A 25,633-nucleotide genomic window follows, 5' to 3' on the forward strand; every position below is an offset into this window, starting at 1 on the left:
GTACCATGAGTAAGAGTATGTCAGCAGCAGCTAGACACAAGCACCCCACTGGAACAGGCTGTTTCTGCTTATTTGTTGTAAATTTTATAGCTGGAAGTGAAACCAAAATCCATTCCATAGTCAAGGAGAATAATGAGAATTAAGAGGGCAGCTTAGGGGAGTTTCAGGCTATAATATTTTATCTGACTGAAACAGTAAGTCACAGCTAAATTCCCGTTCTCAACTTGAAATGTTTGTGGTAAGGCAGAAAGCTCACTGGAGAGCAATGGCAAGAATACCTCAGCAAATCAGAGATGCCCCAGCAAAGAGGCATAGCCTTTTTTATTGGGAAAGAGAAGCAACAAAACCATTTTTCTTCTTCTCTGGATGATCAAAAGGGTCCAGTGAAACTGTATTTCTGGAAGTAAATGTTTATTTAAATATGTGGATGACTTTCTTTTCATTGTTACAAGGTCAATATTCGCTTTCAAATGGAAGCACTTTATTTGGTTGAATTCTGTCTCCAGAAATGAATGGGCAACACCAGAACCTTTTACATTGGCAATGAAATCACAACACTGAGATGCCACCAAAATCTAGAGATCAGTGCTCAAACACACATACACACACATATACAAATAAAAAAGTGCTCAACATCATCATCATGTTAAAATAGAATTTGGCTTCTTTTAGGTCTTTTGACACTTCAGGCAGGAAAACAAAAAACAAAGAACAATATGCATCAAACTAAATGAACTTCTGAAAAATACTCAGCATTAAACACAACTTTCATTATCAGTAAATATGTTTCTTCTCTATTTACAGGTGTTAAGAAAGGGCATTAGAGACTTTTGCTGGGGATAATGAGATTTCATAGGATGTACAGTCCACACTTCTGGGCAAGATTAGTAAATTCAAGCAGAGTTTTTATAAACCAGTCACATATTTAGTCCTTCAGATTTTGCAAAAGGTAAATTCTACAAAAATTACTCATTCGTTACCCTGAACAAAGGCAGCAGAATAAACATGTGTAGGCTACAATACATGACTATCACTATTTTTTTTTCTTGCAGTAAGTTTTAAGATCTGGGCTTTTGGGAATTAGTTGCCAAGTTTATAAAAACTCCATACATGGTCTTTTAATAAAACTTCTGAAGAAATCAGTCAGCTAAAGCTAATGCTCCTTCTAAAGCGCTATTTAGCAACACAGACATTGCAATTGTTCAAATGTTCCACAGAGGCTGACAATAATATACTGTCCACCTAGATTAAATATATAAAAGCAAACTTTTATCTAATTTTTACATAGATGGCACAACAATAGGTGAAAATGAATTATTCTAGCTGCTGATTCAACAGTGCATTGGACACGAGAATAAAAATACTGCAGCTAAAAATATTTTAAAGATATTTTTGCACACCTGTTAACTGCTTAACTATTTAGATCCCCTGACAGATGGATGCAACAAAGCCTTTGCTCAAATCTTTGTACAAAGCCACAGGTGCCAACTGTGTGGATCACATTCTGCTATCGGAGGCTCATGGATCTAAACAGTTAAGTGACCACAGTAGCAGCAATGATAAGCATGGTAATTTAATTGATTATGACCCTTCTGACGCCGCTAACACTGTAGCTGAACGGCTTCAGCGTTGGTATCGCCTGCTTCTCAATACAGGCTCCTGAGCCACTTGAATTAGATTAAAAAACATAACCTTTTGCTGGTTGATGCTTGCAGATATTAAGCACCATTATACAACAGCTACAGTACTAACTGTAGGACCGAGGGACTTTGTGCTATTAAAAATAAAAGTTGGTAACTTGAATGGAGAGAAAGGGACAGAGTTATGAACACAACATGTAACCCAACTCAAAAATTACTTCATCCTGAGTGGGGATGACCTTGGCAATCCCCAACATGGAGAGTACATGGCTCTTGGGCACATTTCTATATGCTGACCCTGCACAAAAGCACAGCAGACAGCAAAACAAGACAGACGTTTGTCTGCAAACTAAACCTGAGAGGTTTCACTTTAGGGTCACTGCCCATAGTGGCTTCCATATCAATTTTCTCAAATTCTGGGGATTTTACAAAATATGCTGAAGTTCGCCAAGAGCAAGTAGATTCCCCTAAACAATGTGTTGATCTCTGAATAAATTAGGCCCTCAGGAGCTATTAAGTAGCAACTGACTCTTAGGGGGCTCAAACATGTACAAGAGGACTGTAAAATCCTAGACATGGTAAAGATTCAGGGGAAACCAACAGTTGTAATACAGAAGTTTAGAAAGCAACTGACACTTTCTTAGGCAGTTGAGGTCCAGATCATGTGATATTTGGAGATATTATAGCTCTCTCTCCACTGCATGACATGATAAAGTGCAGCATCACTTATCATGCTACTTCTGCTTCAAATAAAACCATGTGAGAACAGGATGGTCACGATTCCTGTCTGGCTTCTGGGTCGAGGTCCAGTCCATGACAAGGTGGGAGAACGAAATAGAGTGCAGTTTCTTTTTTTCTTTTCTCTTTTATTTTTCTAAAAAAATTCTGTTATTCAAACATTAACTGATGAGAACGCACAAGAGGTCATGCAAAAGGAGAAGGCAGGTCTGAAACGCTGAAAAACAAACCAACAAAAGAAAACTGCAAAGAGATTAACAACGAGCCACAAAATAACGTGACCCTCAGGAAGGTGGGCGCAGGCAAGGCAACAGGGCGAGCATGCAGACTGAAACGAGAGCAAAACGGAGGCCCTTGTAACGAGCAAAATGGGGCTTCAAACCAAAATGCCAGTGTCTCTGTGTGTCTGTGTGTGTGTGTGTGTGAGAGAGAGAGAGGAAGGAGAAAGGAGGGGGGAATAGAGAGGAGGGGGAAATAAAGAGGAGGTGGAAGAGAGAACAAGCAGGAAAACAAGCGTACATACGTGAGCTTGAAGGCTTTCAGGAAACAGCAAGGTCATAGGGATTTAATACTTGGAATGAGCATCAGCCTAGATTTAAAGAAAAAAAAAGGCTGACAAGTATTAGTGACCTTTTGAGGAAAGCAGAATACTGAAAAACGCATGTGGATCAAATTTAATATCTGCAAATTCAGAGCCCAGTCCAGCTGCTGTAACACTGTTCCCAGGGGAGGCTTTCCACATGTATGCACCTCCCTTCCAAGCTATTTGATGAGACTACCTGCAGGATTAGCACTAAAGGCACCGTGTGAAATGCTGATGGACCAGTGCATACATTCAGATGGACTGAGGGACAAGGGAGGACAGAAGATAGACCAGTACATGCTTGGGACGCTCTGGTTACCCCCTGCATCAAAGGGCAACCAGCAGTTCTTTGACCAGCGGTGGGAGGAATTGGGGGGGGGTGGAGGGGCAGGGAAGTGTTCGTTATGTTTTACAGAGGGGCTGTGCCAAGCTGGCAGAAGAGTGGGAAAGGCTGATAAGTTAATCTGAGCCACAAGTAGCATGCCATGAAAAAGAGCAAGCATCTGAATGATACTGGGATGGAATTTAGGTCTGAATTTTTCAAGTGGGAACTCCAGACAAGACTGGGAGTCTGGCTTTCCATGAGTGTGTTTTAACTGCCTGCAGGGTAAACAGACCATTTTGTTTCTCCTTCTGTGACAAGCTCGCCCCGAGGTTCTTGCACCAGCACAAACACCTTTAGGAATCTAAAACATAAGAAAGACAAAAAGAAAGAGACTGGATTAGAAAGAGGCTGGGGAAAATGGGATCCCTTAAGAGTAGCACTGCCCGCAGGAGGTTAAAGGAAATACAGCATCCGAGCATCTACCAGGTTACAAGGGGTTAAAGAAGGCTCCTGAATTCGGGCATACACTGCCAGCACTCAAACAGTAATCATTCACCCTCAGCCCTTCCCTCCAGCCTGGGGATGAGCATCACTGGGACACCGCTCTCCTCCGAGAGGAGGATCTAAAACTCAGGAGCAGGACCCTGCCAGTGCTTTCTTAGTGCAACAGAGGAAAACAAACAGCTTTTTAATTTTCAATCTGCAAAGAAGTACTGTTTCTGTTCAAGTGACAGCTCCAGAGACCGTGAATGATACTGAAGAATACCAACAGGAAGCTAAAACACAAAGAATTTTGCAGACTAATCCAGACTAGCCATCCTTTCCACAACAGGCTGCAAAGAGCTTTCATTTTTAAGGGAAGTCCAGAAATAAACAGGTAAGTGAAAGCAGTCTTAAGCTCTAAACCCATCCTTTGTCACATCCCTGTACTCACAGACTTCTCGCTGAGGGTAAGTTTTATCTGTGGCTAAGTGAAGCTACAATCCAGAAGTGTGACTTGGCCAAAGAGATTGCTGTATTCAAAGGAATACAGGATGAGTCTAAACCCCCTTGCATTTGAGAGAGGAGAGGAACCTTCTGATCTCCTTTGCACCCACTTCCATAAAAGAAAAAAAATTCCAAGTGACAGCACAAAAAAGTTTTCACAGAGCCACAACAAAGTATTTTTTCTGAAAAGGAATTGCGTTTGTACTTATTGTGGGAAGCAGGTGAACAGCAGCTCTGGGCCATTTGCTTTGCCTTACTAAAGTTAAACTTAAATGAAATGCCATTAAAAAAAAAACCCTCACAGGAATGAGAAAATATAATGTTTATTAGAAGACACCATGGTACATCAAGCTATAAAGAGATTCCTGACAGATGATGGTTCTTTAAAAAACAAGAATAGAAACAAAACAACCACACTGGCCAGATTTAACAAACCTTAACACAAAACAAAAGTTTCTATGCAAGTCCAACCAGATGCAGGCAGTTGAGTAACCAAAAACGTTTTATCAACATAAGAGGGACTGAGTAGTTACCAAACAACAGCTAGGTTAAGCAGAACAGCCTATAAACCCATTTATATTTATACATATATAAAAGGATAAAAACAATTCAAATTCAAGTAACTTTAGTTTTTAAGTTATGTTATATACAGGTGGGGTTTTTTTATACTGGGAGAACTAAGGGCAAGTATTTAACAAAAGGATTTTAAAAAGCCACAGTCCAGTTTATAATTACTGTTTCCTAAATAATTTGGCAAGCATTAAATAATCAGATATATCCTAGATAAAAAGTGCATCAGCATGGTTAACTTTTACCTATTTATTTATTTATATAAGTCAAGGCTCTGCATAACAGTTACAGCAAACAAACAGCAGAGCTGCAACACTGAGAATCACAGAGCTCTCTGTAAAGATTTATTTATATAATTGGAGGTGAGAAGGAACAGACCCACAGCAGGAAAGGAGCCGAAATCCTAATCAGCCCCTGGCTCCAAAATTTTTTTATCGGGAAGTTTAACTTCACAAAACAGCCTCTATTACTTGCATGTCACCCAGACAGTCTTTCTGGTGGAAGTGAATGTGGCATTTTTGTTGGGTGCACTGGAGAGTTTATATAAAGCTGGTTATTTCATGCAAGTTCTTTTGTGTATCACACTATTTCACAACATCCCTCAGTGAAAGACAGCTTTGTTCCCAAGAAGAATATGAGGTACCATATTCAATAACACAGTATGGTCAGTCTTGAGCAAAAAGGCCCAACTAGTTCCTGTATTCGACAGTTGTCAGCACCAGAAACCTGACAGGTGAAGAAAAGCCCTGCAAGAAGCTACACCCATGTGTGCACAGAGGAGTTTTCTTCCTCATCCACTAGCAGTGAGAGGTAGGCGTAAGCCCCAAAACATGAGTTTACATCCAACAGATCCAATTCTTAGTCTGCACGGTTTTTAGCATTTTTAATAGTTTCCTGCATGCATCACAAACAGAATGAACCGTGTTGACTCTCATTTCTATCAGGAAGGACAATAATGCTGTTTACAACCAAATTCATACAGTCGGGCCACTACTTTCATTGGTAGTGATGCACATTTCAAGAGGTGAACTTATACATGCATCAGCTGAGTGAATGGTACCTAACAAGAGTCTTTCATTGCTGGAGATATGACATGTGCATTCATCTCTTCTAAAGAAAACCTTCTGAAATAGAGCTCTTAAAACAACCGTAGCAGCAAACCAGTAGAGTAAAAGGTGAACAGGCCTATGCAAACCTACTCAGAGATTTTCTGAAGTGATTTGTACACATCTGGAAAAAAAAAAAAGGCAAAACAAGATAGACATTACTGTTCTTTTTTGTGACAGGGTTTGCTAACACCCTCTGACCAGAGGTACCATTGTAAACTTCACAAACAGCCCTCACACAGGTATTTATTTGCAGGAGTACGCAGACCTAGCTTGGCTCCCATAAAAGCTACGATCAGGAGGGTGACTGCAACAGATCGACTTACCTGTCCTATTCATCTCAGGTTTGGCAGCAAAGCCCTGACAACACAGGCTTCAGCTGACTGAAAAAGCTCACCAGCTGCCAAGCGGCTTTTCACAAAGCATTTTGCAGTTGCATTTCTTGGGCAGAGCTGCCTCTGGCTCACGGCACTGGCACAACCTGGTCAGGCAGGTATGCCTGAGCCAGAATTGATTCTGCTGGTTAGAAGAGTCACAGATGTACTCAGAACTGGTGTGAATGCTCCCACCCTTCACACAACTAACCTTTAGAGTGTGCTCTAACCAGCTGCTCAAGCTTCTTTCCAAAGAGAGGAAAGAACTACTGAAGCTTGTAAATGCTTTAGTATTTACAGTGCCATTTTCAGGAATGTTGTAGCTTCCATTTCAAGGATTGAATGAAGTCACTTATACTAATATATTAAAAATCAAATGAGAAATTTGGAGCTTGCAACAAAGTTTGTCTTTTAAACACAGTAGCACTTCCCCAAAACCTTTATACTGCTACTGTGACACTTTATGGAAAGTTCTCTTTTAGTTTTTCTTCTTAACCACAGAATTGAGAAATAAAAGAGGTAAATATTATAGTTCCTTTACATTAGATATTCACAGGTACATTTGATTTTGCTCCTAAAGTCCAGCAAAATTAATGGAAAAATGATCTGAAAAACCTCCACCGTTGCTATAGAAGTGGCTGCAACTGTATTTGCATTCACTCCCAGCACAGACTGCATATTTACGATCATTCAGCACCATCCTATAACTTACATAATACCATTAACATACTAATACAAGTTTCTGGCTAGTATTGCAATACTCCTGCAATGTTCTCTCCAGAAGGGTAAATTAAAAAAAACTTTTGCCAGTTCAGTTAGCAGGACTGTGTCAGGGTTCCTCACCCCACCCAGAGATATGCTTTGCTTCAGTGCCCATCCAACCTGCTGCTCTGCTTGTAAGTAGCTGATTTGCTGTAACATTTCACTGATGTGACCCATGCTGCAATTCTGAGGGCAGGAGAGCCATGCTTGTTACTTAAGACAGATTTAGATGCCACACCAGCTTAGCTGTTTCAAGCAGCCTACACTGCTGAACAACAAATTTTCCAGCAGAATACTAATGTTGCTTTCAAACGACTGCCACACACAAAGCAGCTGATCTCCATAGGAGAGAACACAGGGCTAAGAGATGGGATCTCCCATTCTGTGCTTTCTGCCTTGTTCTGAATATGAAGTAAAGAGAATGTACAATCCACGTTACTCTTTCAAAGGTTAATAAAAACTGACAGAGGGGCTGAGCTTTTTGCACTCTCTTGCATCTCAACTGGCCCTGTATTTGCCAACACAAATATAAAACTACTGTATTATGGCAAAATAAACAAGACCCCAGACTTTCATATGCAGCAGACAAGACACTGCATTGTTCAATACTGAATCCAAGACAGTGAACTGATCAAGTTATAGTGTTTGTTTACAGAGACAGTCCTACTCCTCTCTTCCTGCTGTCAGTAAATCCCAATGAGAATGGTTCAGTTTTCTTTTGAATTGGATGAGACAGCTTGTTTCACACCAAGAACTCTAAGGTCTAGGAAACACAACAATAATCTGAAGGATTAAGTGACTGAAAAACCACAAATTACTTAACAGTGGACTTCAAACACATCCTGATTTGAAATAGGACTAAAATGTTTTGATTTCTTGGAGTATTACATTACCAGGTGTTCATGGTGCTAGCAACTATTCCAGCCAGGATTCCCCTGTAGCACTGCTTACTTACACAGTACACCTATTTGTGAGGAGCTAAATGCAACAAAGAAACAGAAGATTTCGAGTCTAAACTCTGAATGTCTCCACTGATCATGTGTGAGCAAAAGGTTAAACCATTAGTTACGGTCATCTGAAATAACTGTATTTCATCTGAAACAGCAAATACACCCAAAAGACCATTTTCTGAAATGTATCAAGGTGGGAAAGAATAGAGGATCTTTCTTAACATTAATGTTTTACTGATTTTTCAAGGACCACAGAGTACTGTGCAGACAGGTTTTGGCAAGACTTCTCCTTCCCCTTCCAAACACACTAAGTGACGACCAGGTTTCAATCCAAAAGGTCCACAGAACACATTAGGCTCTGAAAAGCTACCACACAGAGACACAAAACAGCAGTCTAAATATTTCCCATAGAACATTCCACTGAACCAGTTTGGGACAAACAGCTGACTTGTGAATGTGTCTGAGATGCCACCTGGATATCTGAGGAGAGTCCATATTTTTCCAAATGGCTTTGTGTTTCCTGCACTAAGTTGGGCGTGCAATGGCAGTGACAGTTGAACAAGCACTGTCAAGGGAAGGCTGCATTTCCCCTCTAGTTTTACAGTCTACCACACTATCCTTCTCTGAGCAGTAAAAAGCGCTTTTTGCAGTACAGCAAGCCATATTAGTCCATGTACAAAATAATGCACTTTGTGGCATTGTACAGACTTTTAAAAAGGCTCTATCCGCAACACAGAGCGGTTCCAGGGTTGGATATCTCTGTGAAAGCAAATAAAGTAATAATAATAGTATTAAATATAAGTCATAGCACCTTTGGCATTTTTGTCCAAATAGACTTCAACATACGACGTAGGGACATAGCCCTCCTCATCTTCGTTCCTTCGGATTCGTGTCCACCCATCACCTTTGTCTTCTTCTATTACATAGAGCATTTCTCCTTCTGCTACAGAAATTGTTCCTTCATTCTGACCTGAAAGACACAGTAACATGGAGTTTAGGCTGTCCCACACAATGGGAACCACAGATACGGTGGGGGGTGCTCAGGGCACACTCGGACCATGTGCTGACACAACCTTTGTGCATCACTAGCAGCAAGAACAAGAGCACGTGATTCTGGAGACAACAGTGTGTACACAAAGAACCAGATTAATGTGATCCTGACATTAGAGTTTTGGTTCTTTTTCTTGCCATGTCCCTGCGTAACAGGAGACAAATCACTGTCTACAAAACAGAATCATGCCAGAGCCTCACTTGTCCTTTCTTTGTCTATTTAAGCAGTGCAGGGGTTAAATGAATGTTTCCCACTTGTCCTTGGCATATGAACTAAACAAAACATTAAGTGAAATGAGAGTAAAGTTTGAGTGATACCTTCAAATGTATAGAGCGCTTTACACGTTCCTATGGTGGGTAGTGGTTCTTCATCATCAAATTCATCATCAAAATCCGTTGCAGGTACTTTCATCTCAGTCTCCTGACTTTGCTCTTCTGTGTAACTGCCATCTGGGCTGCTCAAGAGAGGAAAATACACAGCAACTATAGCGACCAATCTCAGGAGCAAAGAGAATAACTTGGTTACCAGACACTTAAGGGAAGGTGAGCAACTGCAGCTGGAGCAGCTCAGCAATTCCAAAGCATGCTCAGAACTGGCTGTTACACTAGCAGCTGTCACAAAGCGATGGGTGAGACCAGTCATTCTTCCCCTCAAAAGCTATAAAAAATGCACCTTACCTCACTCACCTTCACAGCAGTGAGTGTAGAGGCTATTACACATTTCATCATATTCAGAAAAGTGGCTCAAAGTTGGGATCTTCTATATGCTAAAATCAGGTACTTTACAGAGTGCCTGCCTTTAAGTCTGGTTACAGAGGAAGTTCCTGAATGCTGCAGAGCTACAGTTTTCCTGATTAATAAGCTAGGGAAAGCTGGTCCAGTTGTCAGTCTGAACAGGACAGCTCTGTACAGATACTGTACCTCTCCCGGTCCTGCGCACAGCTGTTTACTGCTGAAGTGTTCTGGGCTTCATACAGTCCGCTCTGCCGCCGGGCCTGTTCAGTCCGCATAGGTAACCTGCCCTCCACCTCAGCCAGCCAGCCCTGCAAGGGGAAAGAAGCGTCATGCATCTCTCATGCTTCGACTTGCCAGGGGATATATGTTGCTTTTACTTTGCCGTGTTATATTTGACATTCAGACTATAGAACTAAAATCAGATTGTAAAATCCTCTGAGTTGCAGTTGTCAGGGGGTATAGATTCTGTACTTTAAGCGTGTATTAAATCTATTCATCTTGCCAAAAAACACACAGAAAACTCAATTCTTTTTTGACACCAGGTGTGGAAAACACTGTGACCCAAGAGAAGCAGTTAACAACAGCTGTTGGGAGATGCTGCTGCTCTAGTCACAATAAAGCAAAAAGACGTGTGGCAGCTTACAGAAGTCTCAGTAACACCAGAAACACAGCAATCTCATTGCCTGCTGAATGCAAGAGGACTAAAGCTGGGGAGAATGAAGGATCCAGTGATTTTCAAATGGCTAAGAAAGCAACGGATAGTAAAGCCAACAACTGTAAGAAACATCTAAAATTAATGGGCTGTATCTGTTTATGTACATAGCGTAACTTACAGAGTCAACTCTTTTCTCAGCCCTATAATTCTTGTGTAATAATAATGGTTTCATAAATTTCAAATACTCTTTTCACTCTTGAGATTTTGTATCTCTAAGAAGCTTCCTGTTAATGGCAGGCTATTCCTTAAAAGATATTTCATCTCATGGTTTCTGTCTTGCTGTTAGACTATAAATGGTGCTTTACATTTATGTTCCTCTGATTTTCCACGGACATCTGTAACATGATGCTTCGAATTATTTAATTAATTAAATAAGCATCTGAACCCCTCTGGGCAGTCCAGAGAGCACTAAATTTTCTCTTATCCTCCACTTAGCACAATTTGTTTTCTGTGGCAAATTAAACAGCAGGACTGTTGACTGACAGTCACAAGAGATGGTGCATATTTGTGTTACACAAATAGGCTCATAGATCTCGAATAATGCAAGTGCTTAAGTAGCACTTACCTATACATAGTAAGAAAATGCATCAATACATCCGGAACAGCAATGAAGCACCTGCTTAGAACTAAGCATATGCTGAGCTACTTTGTACTGAGATGTCTCTTCCCATACCTCAAACTTCTGAACCTCCAGTCGTAACTTTTCAATGTTCTGTCCAAGTTCTGCTAATCTGTGGTCCACACTCGCTGCATCTCCCATCTGTGGGTTCTTGATATACACATCTTTCATTTTTGTTAAGGCATCTCTGAGAGACAGAAGAAAAATAAAACATGTTAGTGCAGCTGGGGGCAAATGCCCTTCTCTAACTGAGGGCAAATGAAAGGATAATAAACTGCCTCTTCTCTACTGTGTGGTTCAAGCCTTATCTGTTACCAAGGTAACTGAGAACATCCAGACAGGGACTTTTGCCCTGTATAGAACCAGCCATTAAAAAATGACAGTAAAGTCACCTGCCAGAAAAGAATTTACACTGCCAGAGATAGAAAAAAAAAAAGTGAGTGACACCTTTACCTACAACGTGACACGACAGAGACATTGTACACAAGCTAAACTCTTCAAGCTCCTACTTTAAAAGGAGCTCCTCACTCTACAGGCAGCTGAGGGTTCTTCATGTGAGCAAGGCTGGCAGGAGGACCCTCACCAGTGGATTGTGAAGTTACACAGGAGATGTGTTGTGTCAGTACAAGCACACAACACATTTAGACCAAATGATTCAGGCTCCATGTGCCCCACTTGAAGAATCCTAGCAGAAAAACAACTGAATTCTTGGACAGTGGCCTTTTGCAAGGCAAAAGGAGGAATTTGGTATTGCCTTTTAGCCTGACACGTTCTTCTATTTAGTACTACAATATCTACTTGCTAACCCTGGGGAAAAAAAAAATAAAAAAAAAATATCTTACAACCATTGCAACAAATGACAGCTTCAACTTTCTAGATGAGTATCACCCCAGTTTTTGGGGCACAGACAAACAGTTGCATCATTATTATCCATCAAGGGCTGAACTCCAGTTGAGAAACTAGGACAAAGAACTGGATGTGGACATATTAATAATAAAAATGGAGTGCTAACCAGAAATTCTCACCCTGCCTGTTGCAGTTTGTCTTTTGCAACCAAAGTCATTTGTAAGATATTTATTCACACTGCTTAAAACAAAGCTAAATCCATATGGTTTGCATTTGTCACAGCACAGCGACAGATGGACCTTAGGCCACATAATGTGACCCTGCATCCTGTTAAGTTATACAGCGTTTTTACTAGACTCTTTCTGGGGGCTGTGTTTCCTATCAACCCAGATGCCAAATGCCTAGGGTTTCAGAGATGTTAATTTTAAGGCTTGCTATGATGAATGTGGTACTATAAGGCCAAGATTAACGTAGAACATGCCTTCATGAGCTCCCTTAGGAAAGCCTGCGGAGCTCTCACTAACAGCAGTGTGCTGCCTTTGGCCCGAGCCAAGTTGAGGCTGAACTTACAGAAAAAAAGTTATCTGCATGATGATGAACATTTCAGAGCTTAGAGAAGGGTGGACTTACAAGCGGATTTCCTGTATTACTGGCACAGCTATTCAGCTTTTCTCTAGGCATTAATTGGGGGGAGAAAGGTTAATTTGAGTCCCACGACTCAAGTTAACACTCTTATATTTTAGAGTTTCCCACCAAACTCTTGACAATTGCAATCCTGTGCCTGCCTTTGCTTTGTGTGTATAGAAAATGGGAAAAAGTGTGGGTGGCAAGGAAGTGGGACTGCTCTGTGGTTGAAGCCCTAAGGGACAATATTGCAAACATATGAGTCATGATTATTACTATTTTTTTAACTCTTATTTAACTGCTGGTGCTACTTCCTCAATCATATACTATCTTTATTTAAAATAACTTCATTCTGCTCTGATTTCATATCCAGTTTTAACAGTGGGTTACCTCAGAATCAATACAGAGCAGAAAGGAAAATCTGTACCGAGACAAATATAAGTTACCGCAGAGCAAAAAAACAAAGCAATGAGAAATCATATAACCACATGCAGTTTTCTTTTCTTATTTGTGATATAAAACATAAAGAAGAAAGCTTGGGTTACTAGACAAATAAACAGATTCTTCAAAGCAAGCTAGCAGAAAATGTAGGCGCTTCTGTACAAACGCAAAGCAACATTTAGGGATAGACTAGTACCAGAGAAGCTAGGTCTTGAAATCACTCAGGGAAGAAAAGTTCTGTCTCTTGCAAACATAACATACTGAATGTCTCGTGCAACTGCAGAACGTGAACAAACACAAAGCAACGAATACAGGCTGCCAGAATGAATAAAAAGCGTGTAACCAAAATAGCTTATTCTCAACCAAAATGATAAATGCAACCTTGTAGAAAAAGCATCCACAAAAGCACAGGAATCATTATCTTTCTGCTTCTAGGAAATGTAAGCTACAGATCAGAGAATATTAAGATACACACCAATCAATCAGCACTTTTGATGATGTTATCATGCTCATAATAGCCTCTCTTGTTGGGATCTACCCATGCCCATCATACAGTAACAGGCGCTCTGCTTAGTGCGGAGAGATCTATTATTGTACCTTTGACTGAGGCTGTATTTACATCATGTTCTTTCCTAAAACACACCCTCAGGAGCAGCTCACATCAAGAAACAAACTTAGTGTATCTAACAGTAACCTTTGTCTGGCTCACAATTAAACTGCTGCTCTCCTGTGAAAGCCCAAGAGAGCAGCTCCAGAAAGAAGGGAAAACTGTCTCCAATTGTTACACTCAAATTGTTCCCATCCTTATACCAGGATCTTCTCTTCTCATGGTTCCAAAGGCAGGATATGCATTACACTGAGGTGGGAGAATGGAATAAACAGAGAGCCAGCTTTTGCCCCAGCTCTGACCCACAGCAGCCAAAATTAAATAACTGATTTCAGAATCTGCGTTGTGGAGAGCCTTGCATCTCTCAAGTGTTTTAGCTGTATGTAAACTCTGTTGTTCTTTTCTTGGAACAGCACATTAAACAAACCTAGAACCTTGCTCTTATTTGCTCTTTCTTGTATTTTCATTGTTTCTGTTCTATATGAGACTACCTATTTCATTTTTCATTGGAGAAGTTTGACATACCTTTGATCCATCTCCTTCTGAATGTCTTTGTTTAGTTCATCAACTTTTTGCTGAAGTTTCTTTCTTCTTTGCTCAGGTGGGAGATTGCTGAAGTCTTCTGGACCTGCTCCCTGCACAGAGTGGAATGAAGGGGGCGGGAAATAAATAAAAAAAAAATAATAATCAGAGCCTGAAAGAATCCTTCAGGATTGCAACGTGAAAACAGCTCACAAAAATCTGTGCAAAATCACAATGGTCTGAAGCATTGTTATCATTTGTACTGGGAGTTACCAGTCCCTGAATGGTTAGGAATCTGGATGCCTTAGAAATAATCCCAGGACCACATCCCACTTCCATACCAAATGGCTAATGGGAGACCACCAACTAAAGAATGCCAGAATTCAACAGCTAAGCCGAGAAACTATTTTTATCCACAGTTATCATCAGATTCTATTTAACAGAGTTCCATTCTCACGGAAAGCCAATCCTTCCTGCCTTCCTCTACTCTGCTACAGACAGCATCCCCATAAAATCAGTTGCTAGCTTTTACTCCTGTGTCACAGTCACACTTCACATGTACACTACTAATTGCTAGCTTGCTTTGCATAGTCTGAGTGTTGGTCCAATAATTTAAAGTTAATTTATGTCAGGGCTCTCCTGAACACACCAAGGTAGTAGAAGTGCTTCCTCTGGGATTCTGCAACTTAAAAACATGCTGCATGCTTTCCAGGATCCACATTCCATGTCAAAATCTCTCAATTTTTCCTCTCTCACTTGTACTAGCATAAAAATCACAAGTTATATCAAAGCTACAGAATCAATCAATTTGAAATCGTAACCGGAGAAAACATCTAAAGACCACAGTGGTTACCTTTGTGTGATTCTGCTTGAAAGACCCTTTTCTGCCTTCAAACTGCTATGCCTCTTCTCGATTGCCTCAATTTGATACAGCAGATGGATGAACGTAAAATACATCCATACTATTTTCTTCAAAGTACCACCTATTTTTGTCTTGCAAGAAGGCAAGGGGGACAGTTTGGGTGGGCGATACTGAACACACATCAATACTAATTAGTTGCACCATAAAGAATGAGGTTCTTGTACATAATCTTGAACTTGTACAGGTTTTTCTTGCTTTGGTTTCTGCTCACTCCATGTCCCATTTCTAAAGGGGAATACTGGAGTATGGGAGAAAGAAGGGTAAAACCACAAAGCTGAGTAACCAAATTCAATGGCCCATCAGCTTACTGAAAGCTTTTGAGCAGAGTTGCAACATTAGTCTTACTAAAATGCCAAATCTGTCTCTCAGAGGAGTGTGATTTAGTGGACACTCTGCCACAAAAGCTGCCCATTAGACCCTTTCAACTCTGCACTGAATGTGCTCCAAGACAGTGAACTCTTTCTTCTGCAATTGCAGAACAAGATGTTTAGAAATAAAGTGTGGGGGTGTCAGAGGGATGGAGGACAACTAGAAACAGGTCGCCTTCTCCTCTGGTCCAGCCATTTCAAAATAATAGAATGGGCAAACCTAATGAAGTTGCTGCCATACTGATTTTCAGTAAAAGATGGCATATGCATCTAGTTAAGCCTTGATCACCTGTGTAATAATACACTTAAAATTCCATTTCATGAGACAATGAGAAAGCAAGTTTAAGACAAAGGAAACAAACAACTAAGTTACACCAATTCTGAAACTTTAACCACATGAAGTCCTAACAGTGCTTACATTACTTGAGGTGCATGGCACAGGAGCAATCTATTTTAATTCATTCTTTAATGATAATATTTTGCTTGACAGAAACTCCCACATCACATTGAACATGAGAGTGATTCAATATATTTTACAGATAATCTACACACTAAAGCCATACGTATTTTTTTTAAGGCCAAGCATCTGGAGGTAGCTTTGTAAATAAACAAGCAGTTAGAAGAAAGACTATATAACATATTCTTCTCAATTTTAAGCAGAAGAGACAGATATGCTTGAAAATATCCCCGTTATACATTAGAAGAATGCAATAGTTGTAGTCAAACAAATTTAGAAAAGCATCTTCTTTTTGATTCTTCAACTTCATTTAAAAGCTCTAGGCTGGACTAAATTCAGTATCTTTGTTCACAATGCTTCAGACCAAAGCATTAGTGTTGCATAGAAATGCATGCCCAAGACTAGGTGATCTCACTCAGACTTTATTCCATGCTCAATAATTTCCCATCAGTACAGTTCCTTCTCCAAAAGGAAGAGTCAGGGAGCAATTTTTGCACATGCTGCGCACATTTCACGCTCTCAAGCAAAAACACACCTGGGCTATCTCTCAAGTAGTGAACATTGCCTGCATTTTTAGAAATCCTTCAACAGTGAGGTGGGGGAGAAATCTGTGCTATTTTTGATGTTCTATCATAGGACCAGCAGAGCCAGTGCTCACTAGATTTCCTGGCATAAAGATACTGGGATTTAGAATGCAAATTGTCCCAAGATGAAGGGCTGTGAAAAAGGAGGCCATGTTAGGACCAGTTTCTTGGCTGAAGCTTGGGGAGAGCACGAGGTTTATCAGCCCCAGTTTTGGCTCTTGTACAGCTAGGATCCAAGAGGAAATGACAAACAAGCTGACTTCCTCCGCCTGAGGTGCACATGGGTCTCAGCCCTCTCTGCACATCTTTCCGATTTGTGCAATTCTTGGGGAAAGGCAAGGTCAGCCATTTATTCTGGGAGGATTTATTCCTACATACAATGGCTTAGCTCAGCTACACAACATACTAGCACTGTGACCAGGAAAACAACAAATGGAAATCCCTGACATAAATGTGTTGGACTACCACACAGTGGCTTGGCAAGAGCCAAAAGAACAAGGTTTGCAAGTAAGCTAGACAATTCCATCATTCCTCACACCTACCACAGGTCTTCAATGAGAAGCAATACTGCTAATGGAACCCAAGCAAGTCACTGTGTTGACAGAGCAGCAGTAGGACCTGAAACCTCCACAGCTACATCAGGCAGCTTTCATGGCCTACACATTTCCTCTGAATAAGCTGCTACGAACAGAACAGGTCCACGATGACGTATCCAAAACCAATATATGTGTAGGGGAAAGGGAGCACCTAAAGGCACTAACTGGTGAGGAATAAGAAAACTTTCAAGCTAATGCAGTTAAGGCACTACTGCAGATCCTCTGAAGCTCTCCAAAACTGCAATCAGTCATTTGCAGCTCTTGCATGCTGGCATGAAGTGGGTCAGCAAACCAGTCGCATTCTCCTTGTGACTGGACTCTCGAAGGACACAGGAGTGTAGACAAGCTGTCAGGAACATACCAAGGTGTGGAGTATCTCAAGCAATACAGTACCTTATGTATGAAGTTCAGCACATAATTTGCTTTCCCAAATATGTTCACCCCTTCCCTTTCCAACTCAGTAACATATTGTCTTACCGTAGTTCAAGAAACCTTCCCAGATGCATCCAAGATAGAATTTAGGATTCATATATATGTATGTATCTCCATTTGTGAATTCAAATCAGACTGAGTTAACCTTGTTGGTTAAGTTTTATAGAACTTTAATTAATATCATTATTAGTTATTCTGAAGGACTACATAGGGCTGTAAAATGTAGCTGATAATGATGCAGATTTCCAGCAATACCTGGACACAGAAAGCAAACTTTGCAGCTACGTTACACAAAAAGACATGCATTTTTTACTGGAAAACGTCCAGCAAGCACAGAGACCTTTTTTTTTTCTTTACATGTTTTAATGTATACTTATAGAGTAGCAGAATTACTCGATGCTGGTTTTCTACATTTTCATAGCCCTAGATTATAAAAGTGAAAACTAAACTACATATTGGAGTTAATTTTTAGCAGCTTATTAGAAAGACTAAATTCTGATCACCTCTATTAGACTCCAAACCTGTGTATTCAGAGTTATCTGATAAATATCAAAAAAAGCAAACACAAAGAAGAAACAAATTTAACAGTTAATTTCAGTGTCATGTCATATGTGGCACAGTGCACATTAAAACACACACAGAAAATTGTGATTAAAACACAGGACAGGCATGCTGTAAATGTGCTTACCAGCTTGAGAGAAAGCTTCATGTAAAAATTGGAGAGATACAGGGTGGGGGGGAGAAAGAGAAAAAACAACAGTGCATCAGTAGAAGAGGAACTTTTTCAGACTGATGTTACAATAAAAAGACACATAATCCCCTTGCTGTTGGAAGGCAAAATGGGTAACACTAACAAATCTGTGCAAAAGTTCACAAGATGGGCCAGCGTTATCAGTCAGCTGCCGTTTCCTTGCCAGAAACAGAAATGGAAAAGTGTTGTACCTCTACATGTGTGCTTTAGCACTGCACGTGAAAATCTGGATTGCCTATTTACAGCTTCTACAACAACAGTGATTTTTTTCTCATTACAGTAACATCTCTGAAGTGGAAAAAAACCTCAGAACTTGCAAATGCATGCAAGTCACTTTAGATCAAAAATGTGCTGAAATGCAGTCACGAGCATCAGCTACTTTATGCAAGGGCTTAAGAGAAGGAGGAATAACACCTAGCCAAAACTCAGTGAAAAGGTAAGGTACAGCACTGGGCCTCCAGCGGCAAAAAGCACAATGGGATCTCTGGTGATTTCTTCAGGCCTATGTCCAAAGCAACATCCCTGAAATAGCGCTGTTGTTTGCATACAGTGCTCTCTGAGCAGTCACGTAAAGTAATTTCATGTTCTTGAACAACTCAAAAACAAATACTCGTCTCAAACATACTTTGGCCATACAGTCAGACAAGGTCAGGAACAAGGAGGGAAAAAACCAAACCCACCAAAAACCCCTTCTCTTCATGCTAAATTGATTCTATGACAGCATGGCAAGACATTATTCAAGCTCCTTAAGTGGTCTACATGATCTAATTCTTCAAAATTTACCACATTTCCTGGTACAGAGCCAAAACATTATCTTTTAGTTACTCTACCAAAATGAGACTAAAAAGAAGTGTATGCTTAAAGAGCCTACACAGCAGCATGGTTTGCCTCTGCCCTGCATCACTTGCACATACAGCTCTCAGCAGTGCTGGAGAGCCTCACAAACTGTCAGGTGAACAAATGTGCCTGGGCAGGCGACCACCAAAATTACCAAAGCTTCTTCCAGTGTTGCAAGACGTTATGACAGCTGCAATTCAGAATGTTTTCCAAGATATAGGGAGACTCACAGTGCTACAGCGCTTTTCTGTTCTGTGCCAAGGAGCACAAGTTAGCTGCTGTTCAACAGATAAAAGCAGATTTTAAAGGGAAAATCAAACTTGCAGCCAGCCTTCTCCAGCAGCCTACACTGTGCCTGTCCTACCAGCTCTTTGGGGACAGTTGTGAAATGCTCAAGCTATGCAATGAACTTATAAGTGCATAAATGCACATCCTCGGTGTTCAAGACAGCTGAAACAAGAAAGTTGGAAAATGCCTCTCACTCCAGGCAATGATATGTACTGTGAGACTTCAGAACTTCGTTCTATTCCAGAGTTCTCCGTTATTTTACTACCAACAGCTCCCACGTATGGTACTCTCAGATGCTCCATTTTTAGCAAAAGCACAGTTCTTTAGGATTGGATTTAAAACAAAGGTGGCTCCACACCTGTGATCTTTTTGATAGCATGATTTAAGAAATACACATTTTTCAAAAATAACAATTACCATTAGTTACCAAAATTTGTACAGTAATATATGCCAACCATTCAAGGAAAATACATGGCCTTCAAATAAACAGTGAAAGATTCCATTTGAACCGATGCATTCAGTGACAACACAGCAGTTAAACTTCCCTCTGAAGTTCAGTCCATTAGGAAGTAACACATGATAATAACGACAGTGCAATGAAGAAATTCACTCTCTCACTAAGAGGCCATTAAAAAAACCAAACAAAACCAATCCAGTTGAGAGAATAATCATACAAGAAGGAGAAAGAATGAGCTAAAATAGGCTGCTGAAGAAATTCAGCGTAGGCAGCTTTTGTTTGCATAATTGCTTTAGCACTCCTGTGAACTTTAGCATAGACATGATCAGCACAAATTGAGATCCTTGTACATATATACAGACAAGACTCATGGTGCAGAATAAATATTTACCTATGAAGCACTCTATAAAAGGCACAAATGTATGCTACATGCGCTAGTTTCTAAACACTACTCACTCTAAAGGCACTACGCTACTGCGAAGAATCATCTGCATCAAGACTATACTTTTGCTGTAAATTCAGCAAATTTGAAAGGGATTATAGACACTGTATGCTGAATTCTTATGCTGTTAAGTATGACAAAAATAGAGAACTTATTAATAGCATTTCCAAATAGTACATCAGGGATTGTTATAACCAGTACAAATAACAAAGCAGATCATAGACTGGAAACAATGAAATGCTGAAATAAGTCATATTCACAGTTTTCCATTTCTGAAATGTATTGATAATTTTACATGACAGCAATTCAGTTTCTATACACAAATATAAGCAGACTGAAAATAAATCTGCATTAAACACTAAGTAACTACTTTTGTCCATTCTGTTGAGTTTTCACAGCTAGAAACTTGCTCACAGCTCCTGGGAGAACAGAGGCATTTTCTCCCCCAAATGATCAAATAAATTACAATTCTTCAAAACGAGCAAATCTGTTTCAAGCTGTCAATTTAAAACAAGTCTAGCTTAGTCTTGCAGGGAAAAAATGAAGAGCCTAAGAGCCACAAGCTTCAATAACACATGAGAGAGCATGAAAGCCAGCAAGTCCATGTGTTATTGGACAGTCACGGACACTAACCTCACTTACAGAAAACAGGGTTGAAATAAATCACTGGGCTTCCATAGAACCAAGAGGTAATTTTCTTTCTTAGTGGTCCTGTAGCAATCTCCCCATACTCTTCTTTATCCAGGTATCAGATTTAGAGGTCATTTATCTTGATTCCATGAACTATCATCATTATAGAGAGTTCAGGGAAGCATCAGAAAGCTCTAGGGAGTGCTTCATAGCCAAGGCACAGAATGTGTCACTGCACTGCTGTAAATCAGGGGTTGGCTCATGATGCTCAAGAGTGCATTCATAAAATATTTTAGAACAAATGCATGGAACCTGTTTATAGTATTTACTCTGAATTTCACAGGTCCAGCTACTTTAATTGTGCCAATTTCAGCATTTCCAGGACTAGCAGACATATCTTTCCTGCACATAACCCAGTAAGCTGCAACTTGCCTCCCACCAAATTTTCCCTTTATCTTTTACAAAGCACATTTCCACAGCACACTCTAACAGCGTTGTAAGTGGGGTTAGCGACTGTGTAGCAACGGTATGGGCTGATCACACCATACACGGACTTACAACATATTCCCTAGCCTCAACGGCACACGTGGGTGTCCCTAAAGTCCTCTTCATGAGTTCTTTGTGAATATACAAAGACTGTGTCTGCTGGTGAGTCAGCAAGAGAAAACACATCCGTTACAGTGGAGACAAGCACGGCACCTCTGTGTTTACTGCTTCTACAGCAAAAGACAGCTTGGCATTTAACTAGCCTTTAAGTGCAAAGTGGAAGCTTCCTAGAAACTAGGTGAATATTAAAGAGTTTAGCATTCTCACAAAAATCAGAAAATATCATATTTTTAAATGCTAGCTTAAACACACAAGGTCAGAAAACATCTCTCTCTGTGCTAGAATAAACCATGGCTTTAATGACCCCACCCACCAAAAAATCCTGGTCTTGGCACAGGTTTATACGCTTACGTTAGAATAACAAGTATTCCCAGGGGCAAGGAACAGAGCAGGTACGAGAGGGGGTTGTTTGTTTTGTTTGCTGTTTCTGCATGCCCACAGAACAACAAAGTACTGATCACCCAGGCAGACCAACAGCTAAGTGTCAGGAGAAGACTACACAGTATGTCACAGAGGCAAGACGGGATGGTAAGGGAAAACATTAACTGGTGCAACGGAAATAAAATCACATTGTAATGAAGTCAACAACTTCCACTAAAAAGGAAACCACAAAAGTCCCTCCGTGTGCCTTATGGAACCATCTGGAGAGTGGAACTCTGATAATGACAGTAATATCTGTGTCCCAGCAACCAGACCCATCCTCTCAGCTTAATCACAACCCAGTCTCCAAGGTAAGAGACAAAAGGCAAGTCCACATAATACCACACAAAATATTTCAAAGGTGTAAGTTCTACCCCTGGATTTTGTTAGTTCAGAAGTATTGCTCTTTAAATAAAGATGCTGATGTTACTGCTGCTATAGCAATAAAACAAAAGAACACAAAATTAATATCAACTAGCAGAATACTGAGTTTTCTTTGTCCTCAAAATGGAATTAGAAGAAGCAGAGCAAGCATAAATGAAATTATGACTTATGTAAGTGGTTCCTCATTTTTTGTACGCTTCTGGCTTTAACTTCCCTAAAGAGACAGAGTTGATTTCAAGTGTTATACTACTTTATACTGCCTTTTTAAAGAGTTATTAGAAACAGCATTCAAAAACTGTGTAAAAGAGGTTTTTTTCCCCTCCTCTTCTAGTTCTGAACCATGACAAGTGCTGCAACAGTTTTAGGGTATTCTCTATAATAGACATTTCCTGCTGTTGGGGTTAGAAGAAAGAAACTTTGAGGAAAATACAAAAGCGCAATTAGAAAGCCATAGACACTAATGAGTTGGCACCAAATGTTCGGGTTTTTTTGTTTTTGTTTTTTTTTAAAACAGACTAGGAATTTATATTCACAGTGACCACTGATAAAGGTATTGGCGCCTCTACATTAGCCTTGCATCTGTTGTAAATTGTTCAGGCACCTGCTTCCTTCCATGAAAACAAGACTCACTGGATTTTTTTATTTTGAAGCAAAATTAAAACCAGGTTGGGCATGGGATATATCATTACTAATTACATAATTCATTTTAACAGTCACCAGTGATTCTTCCGCTTTAGTTTTGTTAATTTCTCTTTCCAAATGCAACATACGTTGCTAATCTAAAACATTATAAGAAAACTACTAAAACATACTGCCTCTCCAGACATGTTCTGATATCAAAGATTTCATGGAGGGAGTGGATGGGAATCCATTCACTCGCTTATGTTTCAGGATCAATTACAATGTGCAGTTCTGCTGGTAGTATTTATCCTGTTAAGGTCTTGGTATCTAGTGGACTTGTTCACAATGAGTAGTTCCCTTCCATGCACTTCTTCCTTAAGGCAGTGCAAAAAAGGAATATGATCCAGCTTCCTCTGAAATAAATAAAGTGTTACCCTGGCTTTTGTAGGAGTTAACAGCTCAGTTTATCAACAAAGCCAGGAAGAACCTGCTTGACAATTTGGTTGAATACTCTAAAAGAGTACTCAAAATCCCTTGTGGTCACCTTTACCACAAGGTGTCTGGCAGGAGTGGAATTTTGCCTCTGAACAAAACCAGCAATGCGGAGAAAATATTCAGAGCAACTGAAATTATTCAGCGTCCAAAGCCAAACACCTGTTACATTGTGCTGTCCTCCTCGCTCCCTGCATGACCTTTCCAAAAGTTGCTTCACTGATGTACTTCTGTACAGATCAAATGTTCTTCTGTGACAGTTTCACCTCTACATCCTCCTCACTTCTCTGGTAGCATCACAATACGTTTGCTCCTGAGTAAAATTCAGATGCTTTTGGATTTGACAGGGGGATGGAAAAAACTTGAGAAAAGGAAATCTTACAAAACAATGTGGTAAACGCAGAATTAACAGTGTTATCTGGCTGTTAAAAGCGAATTAACAGATTTATCTGGCTGTACTGAATATAAAGGAGGTCACATCAACCACATCAGCTGAAACAAATGCCAACCACTCATTTTTCATCTGATAAATTAACAGGATTTGGGTGTGGTTCTTGATTTATTTTTCACCTGGTTAGAAATATTTTATTTTTGAAGGTCACATGGTACTTTCATGACCTTTTAGTCTGACCATTTGTATAACACAAATCACCAAGGACCTACAAAATGTGAGCTTAACAAATTTTCAAATCAGACAGAGCAAGCTGCCAGAGCTTTGCAGCCTCTCCTACTCCATATTTCTAGATGAACCAAGTGGCCTGAATTCGCTCCTCCGGAAAAAAAGACGATCTGAACACTGGCCTCCAACTCTGCAGATGAATCAGGCAGGAAAAGTATTTACATACAAACATCCTGGTAGCTAACAGGGGAAGGAAATGAAATAGAAAGAAAACATAGCAAAAGGTTTAAGTGAAGATTTAGCAATAGCCTTTCCTTGCATGTTTTTAATGAACATGTCAGCAGAAATTTGAGGGATTCCAGAGAAGACTATAGGAAATTGTTCTCATCTCACCTTTCACACAAACCACTTAAAACCAATACGGCACGCAGAATTCGTAAGACTCACTTGGACTTCTCAGATAGTTAATACATAAAATAATGGCCTTTCTTCAGGAAATATTAAAAGCAATCAGTCATTATTGCTTATATGGCCAAATACTCACTCAAGAATTTGTACATTTGAAGTACAAACTTGTGGAGTGCCCAGGGAACTACAAACTAGTATTTATAAATCAAGTTAGAAATATTCAGCACTATTTTCAAAAGTCTGTTCCGTGAATGGCACTATTAGAGCAGTAGATCGCAACACGAACCCTCACCTTCAGCAGTGCCTTACTCTCCCAAGGGCCTCAGTGCTACCCTGTATGAAGACAACTGCCAGATGCTCACCTGCCATAGCGGGTGCCACCAAGACAGCCACTAGCTAGCACATCCTCCAGGTCTGCTGCTGCAAAAGCAGAATTGAAAGACTGTCTCCTGCCATAAAAGCCACTGAGAAAGATGCTCTGAGCCAAACTGCAACTGAGGGAAGGAGGTACATTTACAAAACCTGCCTTTGGACAACTTAGAAACTTCCCACTTCCCCAGTGAAATGCACCAGAAATGTCATTTTTGGGGTTCTGAATGTCCCATTAAGTGGCAATTCCCTAGCAAAGAACTGAAAACCACTCTGTATAAAACAACTTTTTTTTTTAAATGTACTGTCTGTAACCAGATGAGACAAAATACTGTTTACAGAACTGTTCTCAATTGCCTGTAACTAACCACTGAAGTTCCCCACCAAAATCATCTCTACTTTTATACAGCTCCAGCCCTCAGCCCTAAAAATGTCAGTGCAGTCCCTGGAGCAGAATTTGGGCTTTTTAAAGGAGTTACTTCCTTGCTTTTACAGTCTGCTCTAAAAAACGTTTTAAAATACTGAACATTTGTCTCTCCTTCCTGTAATTTTTATAGGAGGAAATAATTCTAAGGACCTTAACCTAGGAGCCACAGCCATGCTATGCCAGCAATTTTTCAGCACAACTGTGCCATGTGAGAGCTTCTGGGAAGATAAGGTCGTCTTTTTGTTTGAAAAATGAAAAATTTTAACTCAGGGACCCGACATTTTACTTACTGCTTATGAAGAACACCAATGAGACCATTTAATTCAAAA

General features: G+C 40.1%; 1 protein-coding gene across 15 annotated transcripts in view; it reads right to left on the minus strand.

Annotated features, from left to right (window-relative positions):
- Window positions 1–287: 287 nt before the first annotated feature.
- FNBP1 (formin binding protein 1) overlaps window positions 288–25,633 on the minus strand; it is a 104,279-nt gene continuing 78,933 nt past the window's right edge. For 3 of the 15 annotated variants that reach the window (XM_075055832.1, XM_075055828.1, XM_075055835.1), the window contains 6 exons: window positions 14,198–14,307; window positions 11,209–11,341; window positions 10,007–10,128; window positions 9,404–9,543; window positions 8,847–9,005; window positions 4,581–6,073 (listed from right to left, as the gene is read on the minus strand). In XM_075055832.1, the coding sequence (XP_074911933.1) occupies window positions 6,039–6,073; window positions 8,847–9,005; window positions 9,404–9,543; window positions 10,007–10,128; window positions 11,209–11,341; window positions 14,198–14,307 (699 nt within the window). In that variant the 3' untranslated portion in view covers window positions 4,581–6,038. The other 12 variants (XM_075055829.1, XM_075055834.1, XM_075055836.1 and 9 more) reach the window with 8 other exon arrangements.

This window comes from Buteo buteo, chromosome 23 (assembly GCF_964188355.1).
Source record: "Buteo buteo chromosome 23, bButBut1.hap1.1, whole genome shotgun sequence".
Classification (NCBI taxonomy): Eukaryota; Metazoa; Chordata; class Aves; order Accipitriformes; family Accipitridae; genus Buteo; species Buteo buteo.